This window comes from Trachurus trachurus, assembly GCF_905171665.1.
Source record: "Trachurus trachurus genome assembly, chromosome: 18".
Classification (NCBI taxonomy): domain Eukaryota; kingdom Metazoa; phylum Chordata; class Actinopteri; order Carangiformes; family Carangidae; genus Trachurus; species Trachurus trachurus.
The window spans coordinates 12420594-12433494 of NC_139909.1; the positions used below are offsets into that span (position 1 = coordinate 12420594).

At 42.1% G+C, this 12901-nt stretch overlaps 1 protein-coding gene across 2 annotated transcripts in view; it reads right to left on the reverse strand.

Moving 5' to 3' along the window:
- The window catches only part of camk2d1 (calcium/calmodulin-dependent protein kinase (CaM kinase) II delta 1), a gene marked incomplete at its 3' end in the record, with an annotated part of 71292 nt that extends 59093 nt beyond the window's left edge, over positions 1 to 12199 (reverse strand). Inside the window, exons 1-2 of one of the 2 annotated variants that reach the window (XM_083992689.1) lie at positions 11880 to 12199; positions 8364 to 8458 (exon numbers count right to left, since the gene is read on the reverse strand). In XM_083992689.1, coding sequence (XP_083848815.1) covers positions 8364 to 8458; positions 11880 to 11941 — 157 coding nt within the window. In that variant the 5' untranslated portion in view covers positions 11942 to 12199. The remainder of the gene's footprint in view (positions 1 to 8363; positions 8459 to 11879) is intronic. The other variant, XM_083992690.1, reaches the window with a different exon arrangement.
- Between the last annotated feature and the right edge of the window lie 702 nt (positions 12200 to 12901).

Here is a 12901-nt window from a genome sequence, read left to right on the forward strand (position 1 = left end):
CACTTCAGTTGCACACACACACACACACACACACTCATACGGTGACTTTCACATTGACTTTGTTGCTGGCACACTTTTTAAATAAGATACTTTTTCATCTTCGAAGCCTACGATTAGACATTTTATGTTTAACCTAACAGTAAGCTTTGTTTGGTACAACGCCTAACAAAAACCACATCATTATTTTATGTTTTTTCTTTGAAATTGCAAAGATCACCAGTCGCACAAATCATAGTATCTGCCAAAATAATCACTACATCTCAGGGCCAAGTCAAACTGAGTCTTTTTTGAACATGCCAACATGTAAATCATCAAATTTGTGACTCAAATCCAAGTCGAAGGTCAAGTCCACACCTCTGGGTGCAACCTTCTCCTTGTAATCAAAAACCAACCAGCTCTCTGTTCTTTCATCTTTCACATCAGTTAATGTTAAAATGATGTATTACCAGTGTTTGCAGAAACTCTCACTCATTTGCCAAGTTATAAACATTTAGTTCTGGTTGAAATGAGGTCTGGATTGAAATTTGAATAATTCAGTATTTATTCACAAAATCCCTGCTCAGTCTTTTAACACTCTCCTGTGGATGTGTGAAGCACAACGAGATCTGGTCACATGAGTGTAGGTGTAGTCGACACTCTGCCGCTTGTTTTTGTCCAAGTAATGAGGTTCAAATCCGACCCACAGTCATTTCCTGCATGTCAAACCATCTCTGAGGAAATTCCCATCTTGTACACACTTGTGGACCAGACCAGTGTCTCAAGTACGTTTTTACAAACCAAAGTCGATCCAGAAACGACCCTCATTTCCTCATGACCAACACACAAATTTGAGGTTAAGAGGTCAACGCCATAAGGAATAATGACCTCCTGATTCCCACTTAAAGAGACACAGAAGGAGAGACAAGCCTGCATTTCCAAAGAGCCACAGAGCTTCAGAGGGAAAGACAGGGACTGACCTCGTCCTCTCGCAGCGAGCGGATTGGTTTATTAAGGCAGAAGAGAGCGGCGCTGCAAAGACGGCGTCTCTAGATTGGAGCACCCAGCCTCTGTCTGAGAGACAAAGAAGCCCTAATTAAAGCAGGCAGCCTGTCTCTCAAGTGGCAGGCCAACGTGGCTAAATGAGGATTGAGAGTAAAGCCCATAGGGAATAGTCCAATTTATCCCCATGTTTCCAAGAGACAGGGAGAGACGCTACTCGACACCAATCAAAAGACGTGTAGAGAGGGTCTTGGGCTTTGAATAGAATAAGCAAGACAACCACAAAGGCCATACTGACATCTTACACTTCTCACCCTGCAATACTTGAACTTCATTCCTTGGAGCATCGGCTCTTTCCAAACATATACAATGATCTCACATCCCAGCCTCCTCCTCCGCCTCCTCCTCAACTAAAATCAAGCTGCTGGAGGTCAAAACCAAGAGGCACATCATCTGCAAAAGGCGGACCTCCAATCCAGAGGCAACATGGGAATATAGACAGGTGAAGAAAGAAAGACGGATCCTTTCTCTTCTTTAATGAAACAAAAGGCTTGACTAAAGAGAGAGAGGCCGAGCCACTAATCCACAGAAATCCATCCAGTGTTATTATTCTCCCAGAGAGGAGCTAATGCAGCTTATCAGTATTGATGAGCTGCCTCCTGTGGGCTATGATTGAGTGGGTGATAGCAGACAAATCAGCTTAGCACTGGCCAATGCATTTCATCATCAAGCCGTTGGCCATCAACCTGCCGTCTGCTGCCCGTCAACTGAAGCACTGGACCACCGAACATCTAAACATCAAGAGTGGGAAACAAGATGAGATCAATATGGTTGGAGGATGTGGTAAGCCGTTCTCATTGGTTAGGTTTTCTGTTTCTGCCGACACGACAAGTTTAAAATGGTGACTGAAATACAGCCCATTAAGACGACAAGTCACCCAGCAATCCCTTCCAACCTGCTGTTTTGCTAAAATTGGACGTCATCTGGTTATATGGACGAAAATACAAAGACTGGTCTGTGATCTCAGCTGGATGAAGGTGATGAGGGTAGTGGAGATGTAACGTCCTTATTATCCTGTAGACAAGTTTGTCCGAAAAATGTCTGGATTCATCTTAAAGGGACTACGAAGACTGTGAAGTTTTCACACTACATTGAGCCACGCGTGCACGGTGAAATTCTTGGACCGGCGCAAGACGGACTAAAGCAAAAGCATTTGCCAAGAATGCTTTCATTAATCAAGAACGAAAGTCGGAGATTCGAAGATGATCAGATACCATCGTAGTTCCGACCATAAACGATGCCAACTAGCAATCCAGCGTCCAGGAAACCAGGAAATGCTGGGTGAGTCGATCACTAACTATAAAGACAAAACGATATATTTATCGAAAATGGACCCATTAACAAGTGTGGGTAACATAGATTCATCCACATTAATATGAGACTCTTTTATAACCAAAAGCAAACTTCTCGGGGTCTCTTTAATGCAGTGCTTCAGTTGATCTAAATGCCTCAACGCGACTGAATCTTAATGTACAAAGCCGTTATCACTGAGTTTGATGTTGCAGCTGACAAAGAACTACCTGGGGTTTTCATCTGAACGTCAAACACTGAAGCGGCAGGAAATTCCCATCGGCACCATGAGTACACTTTAAACATCAGTGCCGTTAAGTTCCTTATGAGTCCTGAGATGATCCTCAGCTCCTCAGAGGAACACATGATCAACGCAAAGTTCGAAGTTCAGCGCCGTGAAGAATAATGACCTCCTGATTTCCACTTACAGATAGTGCAGAGATAAGAGACAGTAAATGAGGGACAGGAGCCACGGAGATTCAGTGGGACAGAAAGGGGACTGACCTCGTCCTCTCACAGCAGTTTATTAGATCGGAGGACCCAGTCAGTCTGACAGACGAGGAAGCCCTAATTAAAGCAGGCGGCCTATCTCTCAAGTGGCCGGCCAACCTGACTAAATGAGGATTTAAAATCATCATTTAGAATAGATGGAATAGATCTTATTTCACAGCCAAGGTTTTCTTTAAAAGGACGGTCCTTTTTTTGACACAAGTGTCCAAATCTGGCAAAAAAGGTTGGGAAATCATTTGGAAAGAACATCCAATTCCAAACTCGGCTTAACATGACATTCGGCTGTCGCAGACGTTTCTCGTTGTGGTTCAGGTAACTGTAAGACGCCGCTGTCTTCCAGCTCACCGTCTTCACTATTCATGTGTTTATCTTCTACATAATTCATGCAGATGTTGTTCCCTGACTTCCTGTCCTGGATTCCTTCATTATTAATCTCCTCTTCATTATAAATACAGCCAGCAAGGAGTGAAATAACATCATAACAACAACTACCATTAAAAGCTTTGAATAATAAGTGTCTCTCTCTCTTGCCCCTTGATTGACTGATTGAGAAAATTAGGCAGGCGCAGATGAAAATCCCTCTTGCCAGGGACTGGGGAGTCCTCCGCTCCCGCTGACAGTTGCTCTATTACATGGCAGCCTGATTTCTGTTTTTCATGCTCCCTCGCCTCCTTCTAATGAGCTATTTTTAGCCTATCATGAGCAGCTGTGCATCGTTACAAGGAAAGAAAAAAAAAAGAGTCCGGGTTGAACGATTACAGATTACACAAACATGTACATCTCTGTCGCTGCGCTGTGATTAATTGTCACTGTTGCATTTCACACTCTAAATATGTTCACGGCGACATCCGATAAAGTTTACAGTAGAAGGTAGCTGAAGAGCCTGTAGACCAGAGTTGGACGGTATGAATATTGATGATGCTTAATACCAACACACCGGCCTGTCACCGCAGTCGTTTCTTTAAATGTCAAGGCGAAACAGGGAATGTTTTGGAATGTAAAGAAATCAAAACAGTGCATTCCCCACAAATGTCAAGTGATTGAGGCAACAAGTAATAACATGTACACCGAGGTATCTCGATTGTGTTGTTTAAGAGGAGATACTGAGTTTGTTTGGACAAGTGCAGCGTTTTGGGAGTTGGGTTGTGTTTGAGCTGGTTGAGGTAAAGGAACCTCATGTTCTTGTTGTACTTGAGGTCAATTTGTATATTCATGTTGTGTTTAAGTAATCTAGGAAAAGGTTATGCATTTTTTTCCTATTGCAGTTGAATCATCTCAGTGTAGTTTTACATCTCCTCTCTAGGGCTTACCTGACACCCCAGTAGGTCAATCGTTACACCCTAGCAGCTCAGAAGAGAGGTTCGGACTTTGGCTTTGAGTGGCCTCCAAAGGGAGAAACCCTTTGACAATGAAGTGAGAAGTGTTAGAAGTAGAGATCTAACCCTACGAATCCAGACACCGATTAGCATTGCCAACGTGTTCGCCTACGTCACGCGTATAGCAACAAAAGTAGGAACGACAACCTGTGGTGGGTTTTTTCATTCGGATTTGGAAATGCCTGCTCCAGAGGTTGCGTTGCCTGTAGCGTGGGCTTTAATGATTCTTCATTTGATCAACCAACGTAAAGGAATGCAGAAAACAAAATATGCCTTCGCCGCTTTTTATCTTGCACTATATTCGAAGTCTGCACCTGACCTCCCTCCGATTTAAGGGGCGGTTTTAAGGGTTAAAAAGCACTTGCTCTTAAAAGAATTGGGACACCCTACCCTTACACAGGAACACGCAAAACTGAGTGCCAAGGCCAAAATCAAGTGGAAGTGGTTAAGTTAAAATGGGACAGGACCTTTTTCTTCTATTTTCTGACTGATATAATAAAAATTTATAGCATGTTTCAAGGTAAAAACTACTTTCTATCGGTCACGTTATTCAGAGTCAGAGATCTCTGCTGCCTCAACGTTTAGGATCATGCAACGATTTAACCGACTAAAGGGACTAACCTCCTAAAATCTGCTGTTTCCCCACGACTGACCTTCATATCCCTCACAGAGAATTACACCCAGGAATCTCTTAATGAATGAATGATGCTAAAGTGGCGTAAAATATTAAGTCCAATTACCCCGCAGGTTTTTTTTGACAGGAGGCAGTTAGGGTCAGTGGTCACACTAAAAGTGGAGTGAGAGAAACGAGACAAGACGATTACTAAGTGGTGACAGCGACACCAGGACTTTCTCTTAAGGTTTTTTTTTTTACACTGAGTCATCATTTATGCTGGTGTGTCACTGGTGATGCAAGTCACGGGCCATATGGGTCAGCCGGGACCTGAGGGATGAGCTGCTGCTTGTGGTGGATACAATGATGGGACACACTCCAAAAAGCATGTCAACTGTACGCACAGCTGCTTTGTGTAATGTCTCTCTTTCCGTTTTTTTTTTCAAATACAGCTCCCTTTCCCTTGATCCCTCTCTTTCATGTCTGGTCTTAGCAGGGTGCTGTGTAAATGGCATGTTGAGCCCCTGACATCAGCGGCTGGTGCTGCGCACACACACACACACACACACACACACACACACACACACCTCTGATGGAGCTCTTTATTTAGAAACACTCTGCATTTGTGTGTGTGCGTGAGGAGGGATTTAGGTATCACTCACCCACTCTCAATACAACCCACTGGGTCGAGTGGTCAGGTCATCGCCCCTGTTACCGACATTAAAGATATTAAGGTTTATTTGAGAGTGTGTGTGTCTATATATACATATATGACACATCAAAAAATTGTTTTAAATCCATTCATATTGTTCGTCATTCAAATAAATCTGATTCACACAACACCGACAGCATCATGCACTTGCGCTGTGATATAGCTAAACGTCTATCCCCCACATACTATATTTAGTTCTCCATCTCTTTTGTTTCCATGGGAAAGAGGAGTTCACTGTGAGCTGCTGCTGGGGCCTCCAGTATTTTCCAGAAGCGCAAAAAAAAAAAAAAAAAAAAACTGACAGAATGGCTGGCTCCTGAACTGTAGCTAGCTTTTCCACAGCCTGGTGGGTTTGTCAAGTGATCATTTCCACTTGGCCGAGTCCAAGCATCCCTCGATCTGTGTCTAACCACTGCCCTAGTTTACCCTTCACGCAGGCCTGCCCTGTCAGTGAAGACATGCTTTCACTTCGCTACATCTGGGTAATGTTTCAGGTCCGCGTTCTGGCAGCGAACCCACTCTCTGGGCTTTTATTTTGAAAGGGAGGGGATTAGATAGGTACAAGGAGACAAAAGACATGTCGTGCAGAGATGGGCTTTTTTAGTGACGAACATGAACACACACACTAGGGAACCATCAGTGGCTGTGGAGTTTGACTGTGGCAGCCAATCCCCACATCCTGAGCACTGCAATAACATATTGTGGTACATTGCTTTTTTTTTTTTTTTTTTTTTTGCAGTCATGAAAAGGTCAAAAAGGAAACTTTGTCAACATCTGTTTTTATCTACTAAGATAAAGTTCATCTCACTTGAATCTTTTTATTTTATTCTAGGAAAATGGGATAGTCAAGCACACAGACCAACACAGTCAGAAAATGGTATTCAAATACAGAGCTTAGATTTATATTGGGAATTTTCAAAATAAAAGCTCAATACTTGGTGTCTATGAATGAATTGACAGGAAGGAGTGGTCCATGAACACCACATATACATTACCTACGTGGTACCTGATCTCCAGTATGCCAGTACCCCCCCACCCCCCCCACACACACACACACACACCTACAAAAAATAATTAAGTTGCACGTCATGATGTAAAAATAAAAGCTGTCTTCAAGTACAGCAGCCACAATTACACTTCCAAAATTATTCCAAGAGTTGGCATAATTGCTTCTGCACAGTCCAAAATAACTTATATACAAGTTATTTTATTTATATATATATATATATATATATATATATATATATATATATATATATATATATATATATATATATATATATATATATATATATATATATATATATATATACACTGTATATATATATATATATATATATATATACACACACACACACATTTACTTGGCTTTGGTGTTTGTTCCCTCCATCACTCCAAGTTTGCAGAGAGCACATTGTTTTGCTTCCTTCTTATTTCAACACATGCTTGAATCTTTTTCCTCATGAAAGAGTATTATGTACTTGGTGTTTGCCATATTGTGATTTACCAATTCCCATGAGGATTAAGCTACAATTCATTGAGTAGTTTCCATAGATGGCTCAGCCCTCTGTTGAGATCAGATCAGAGCTGAGCTGCAATGATGCCACTCCCTCACTTATTAATCCAGTAATTGTACACTTAGCTTTACCAACATCAGCTCCTTCATGTATCAAGAAATGTGTTCAGGGCTAAGGGGAATTTAATCTAAGTTAAACTACGCTAAAGCTAGTGTCGCAAACTAGTCCCCTTCTCAATTTTCTTTTGGATTTTAATCTTCAAATCCCAAAACAGAACAGGCTGAATTAAAGGCTTGAAAAAGACTGTAGTGTAAACACAGTAATGTCTATTTAAACACATTGTGGTTGTCATCGGCGTGTCTGACTACAGTCCCTCTTCAGTTTTTGTTTTACTGTTGGTGTGTGGCATCTTTTATCTCGTCTTTTAAAAACCACATCTTCTCAATTTGCCTTTTTTTTTTTCGTGGTGCAGCTGTCTGTGCTGCGAGGAAACCCCCCCCCTACTTCTTCCCCCGGTGAGATCCCACATCTGCTGCCATTTACCATCACTGTGCTTTTTCAAGCCCATCTCCTTTTGTTTGTGTGTTAGTATGCTGGCGGACCATTAGCGCCTTGTGTAGGGATCAATCAACGACACCACAGCCAGACAGCGGGAACTCGCTGCCCACGCTGCACAGATAATGATGGAGAGAGAGTATACAAAAAATAAAAAAAGGTGAGGGGAGGAGAATAAAAGAAAGCCCATGCCTCTGTTTCACTGAACAGACGCTCAATCGCACAAACAAACCTGGAATAAAAAAAAGAAAGGCACCGGGAAGAGAAAATAGCCCGAGAGTTTTTCCTTCAATGGTGCTGCGTTTCCGTGTAAAAAAAAAAAAAAAAAAGCTGGCTCTGTGAATCATGTGCAGCTCATCAGAGATCAGAAGCTGAGGCTGATATCAGAGTGAGTGAGTCACAAAAGGAGCCTCCTTCACACTGCTGCTGCCACTTTGATAAGCAGAGTCACAGTAAGACAAAAAAAAAAAGTGAAAGTTTGAAAAACAAAAGTGAATTCAAAGCTGCGGGAGTAACAGCCAGATGTGGTGAGCATCAGAAACCCGAACGCCACCTGCTACTACAGACATGACGAGGCAAAAGATGGAGGAGGCCTGAGAAAACTGGTGCAGTCAGAGAGAAGAGGAGGAAGTGGGTTTAAAGGGTGACATGGCTCAAAAAAAAAAAAAAAAAAGCAGGAAGCATTTGAAGCAAAGATACTGTCCCATTGTGACAGTGACCAACACATCACATCCCATCGCTCGTGTACTCACCCCTGGCCGACAGCTTCTTGGTGTTGATGATTTTGGCAGCGTACTCCTGTCCTGTGGAGATCTTCATGCACCGCCTCACCACAGAGAAAGCCCCCCTACACAACAGGAAACACTGGCATCAGTGAAACTATGACATTTGTATTGAGGAAAACCCAATGAACAAATCTAGGAAAAAAAAAGATGTTAATATAATACAAGGACGATGAGTTTCTTCACTTTGGCAGCTGTCAGTAGATCCATTCTCTGAGCTGCAGCGATTCAGTTAAAGACTTTTTAAGCAGCGTTTTGACAAACTGTCTGTCCTGACACTGAGCTGAAGAGTGGAAATGACAGTTAAACTAAACAAATGCGACCAAGCCCGGGTCCATAAGACAGCTGCAGAGTCAAAATGCTGAATTTATCAGAAAAATAGCTGCTAGGAAAGACTTGTGGTTCATTATCTACATTGCTTTCACCACATTTTCTCCCCAAAGGTCTCAGTTTCTAATGACAACACAAACTTGGAGTTTTTTCAAAATAAAACCAAACCAGCCAACAAGATTTCTCAAAATCTCCCCCTTTTGGAGCTGGAAAACTCTGGATGAGAGCGGACCGGGGGCAAAAACACTAAAAAAACAAAGCAGAGATGCGTTTTCAACTGGAAATGTAGCAGCAGCAGAGCAGCAGCAGCAGTGTGGAGCAGCCTGGAGGTGCACTTACTGTAAGAGCTTCATCAGCTCAGTTGACTTGGTTCAGCTGCCTCACAACTGGAGATACATGGATCTAAGACGGTGATCATGGCTGAAACACTCATTCATTTTAGCATGAATCCCTGGGTATTGTTGCTCATTTCATCCATACGTCACAGTTGGAGTGATGCTTTTATCATCATCCATGTTGCAGAGCTATTACAGCTATCAAAACCAATGCAAGACGTATACAATAACAACTAAAGACCAAAAAGATCTTCCTCATGGCTGAACAATGTATGAATTTAGCAACAATGTGCTGGATGATTGGATTCACCACAGACAGACGCTCCCACCTACTCATTCTGAAGCTCTCACCATATGAATGCGTTCTTTATTAAGCTATTCAAACGATGCATTTAAGGACTGAGATGTCACCTTTGTTACAGGCTGTGTAAAGCACTGCTCTCTCTGTAAAACCAATGAACGGGACAGATTATTACAATCACTGCGACACCGCTCTCCTCTTCAGAAGCAGCCCTGCCCTCAGTGCTCACCTCACACTCCTGCAGCCGCTTTACAAAGGGTTTGAGACAGACACACCCCTCTATATGAAGCAGAAACACCAGGAATTTTAGTTTTGTTAATTGCACTGGTGCAGTGTTTGGGCCTGTTGACTCCCAGCTAGAAGCTCCTGGTTTAATTCCCAGGCTAAAGCCCTTTCTGGGTAGAGTTTGAACGCTCCGGTGTGGGTTCTCTCCAGGTTCCTTTCACAGTCTAAAGACGAGTCATGCACACTAGGTTAACAGATGACCTGGTGTGAGGTTGTTCATCTCAATAGACTAGCAACCTGTCCAGGATGAACCCTGCCCTCACCCTATGTCAGCAGAGATCGGCTCCGGATAAGTGGTTTAGATGATGGATGGATCCCAACTTTTTCTCAAAACATTTTTTTCCCATAATAAAATAATAATAAAATAAATAATTTTTTCCAGAAATTTCCTGAAATTCTTCTGAAAATTCATGCCATTGGCAGTAATTTGAACAAACACCGAAAAAAGTAATGTTATTCAGTTGCAGAACAAATATTTGTGTAGTTCTGTCTCTTGTGTACAAATGTAAAAAAGTTTGAGAACCACGGGTCTATGTCATTGGTTCCCAAGCTTTTTAAAGCACTGGACTTGCCCCCCTGCATATTTTCTAGCAAGCCCGAGGACCCCCCCCACCCCCCCACCCCACCACTACCCAAGTGTGAGGTGGCAAAAAAAGTCCCAAACCAATTTGACAGAAATAGAAATAGCCTTTTTAATTGCATCATCACAAACAGCACAGAAAATAATGAGTCATCAAAGCCGTGAAAATGGCTTTGAATCAAAATATGACCGATTTCTCATGGGATTGGGAAAAATGCCAATGAGTTTAGCTTCTGCTGTTTATATATTAATGATAGCACTACTTTAGAAAAAGGATAAATGTCTGTAAAAGTCAATTAAATGACCCTCGCGATTACACCAAGTACCACTAGGGGTCCGAGTCCCCCTGGTTCAGAAACACTGGTCTATGTGATACAGGTATTCAGTGTACCCACCTAAAAAGCAGAATACCTACAACAAATTAGACTACACCACTGGATGGCTATGATAGCACAAAAACTACTATACATGACTGATTTCTAAAACCCTACAAACTGTACAGACTGCTACCAGACATGATAAATCACTCGACTGTCAAACAACTAAGTTAAAACATTTGGTTTGGTTTCAAATAAACAAAATGCAGCCGCGGTCTGTCATTGTGTGTTGTTTTTAAGCTCAAAATCAGAGGCTTCTTTGCCACAGGGTGGGGTAAACCTTGAGGGACTCAAGAGGCTCCACAAGGCCTCGCCAAGCCTCCGCTAGTCAGCTGGGACTGACTCCAGCCCCCAGAAGACCCTGCACTGATCAGCTGTACAGACAATGGAGGGATTAAAAGAGTTACACATCAATAGATCTAATGGGTCTGTTATCAGTTATCAGAAATCCCTTCAAACCACAATTCAGAGTGTGGTGCAGATTAGTTGGTATTTAGTCACTATAATCAATTATTAATGAATGTTAGACTAATATCTAACTGGTGTATATTTTAATGGTGTCTGAAAATGACACAGAAACATGAAGAAGGCGGCGTTTGAGCGCGTGAACCACAAAACAACAGCACTGAGGAATTTTAACCTTTCCCAGTTTGCACAAAAGGGGCGTGACCCTCTCTCCTCTACTCAGAACAGAAACCAAATCACTGGGTTTACACACGTTCAAGAGCTGAGCTGAGCTGAGTCGAGATGAGCGTCACTCCAAATTCCTCACAAATGTCTCCTGCCTGTTTTTACTCGCCTGGCCTGACGCCAGAGGGACGTGTCTGTCCGCTGGAGCATGACTCCCACCCACTGCTGCTGGTTCCATGTTTTCCACATTCACTGATGCTCCTGAATGCAACTTTAAAAATGTTGCAGAAGCTTCACCTGGCTTTTAAAACAGATATTCAGCTCGTGGGCGGCACCGACAAATAAAAGCGACTCTATTACTGTAGTTGCGTTAAATTTTTACATGAAAGCAAAGTCTGTAAATCCCTGCTCATGTTTGTTGGTTGTTTCTGTTTGTTTTCGCTTCTGCTCTTTGAAGATAAAGAGGGGGAAAAAGTGGCCAAACCCTAAATGAAAAGATTGAGAGCACCTGGACCTATCAAGGTAGGGACAGGTAGGCGGCGTCTCGCGCACAGTGGTTTTGATCTATTAGCTAAAAGAAAATGAGTTTAAACTTCATTTCAACGACACGTTTCGAATAAAAGTGCAGTGAACAGGTGGGTAACTTACTTCCCCAGCTCCTCGTACAGCTGGTACTCATCCGTGAACCTGGTGCAGGTCGTTGAAGCCATGTTTAAAGGTGGGCAGCAGGGGAGACCGACGCGGGAACCTGAACGCCTCAGCTGCGGTAAATACTCTCCACTAAATCCTTCTTTTCCCCACCTCCGTGTCCCAAAGTGCCACTTTTGTCGCTTCTGAAGTCGAGGAGGAGAAATTTAAAACAGAATAATAATAAAATTAAAATTAAAAAAAGACAGCAAAACGGTGTGAATGATACGGAAACGAGACGTGAAAGCTGTATCAGCCCCCGCCCGGCACCTGTTCGCAGACCCCGTGCAGTCCTGGACCTGACAGGGACGTCGCGACCTGCTGTTGTGTCGGTCTCTACACTGAGACTTGGATTAGTTCATCGCAGTCAAGCTATATGTAACATAGAGTGTCAAATATCCCGTGGTCACATTTCAAAATAAAATCCTCATTGACGGGAAGTTTAATTAGTAGGTTAGGATAGGCCTTATTGTAATTGGGACATGTTTCTAAGTGAAATTCTGAATATTAACCATCTTGTTAACAGTTTTTGTCCTGCTTTATTTCTAAATAAAATTTGCCTATTTACAGTTATTGTTGAATATTTCATGCAATTTATTATTTGCTCTTTCAATAGGCCTATTTGTCTTTTTGCTCATAAAGTCAGTTTTTAAAGCTGCCATTATGTAAGAATTAATGTCAGTAATTCAAATTGGAAGAAACTATTCTATAGAAAAGTGAATAAATGGACCTTTTTTAATGTTATTAGGAAGTTAAGTCTAATAGTCTTTTTGTTGTTTTTACCTCAAGCACAGACCGTATTTGAATCTGCTACTTCACTTAAAAGTTATTATCTGATCAACATTGCAGCTTATTTTTTGATACACTGTTCATTTAGTGACTGATGAGTCCACTACATAGTTCAACTTGGAGTTTGATGAACCGTTTTAATTTGAAGGTGAAATACCCCATTATCCGGTTTTGTTTAGACACATGGTGTTTGA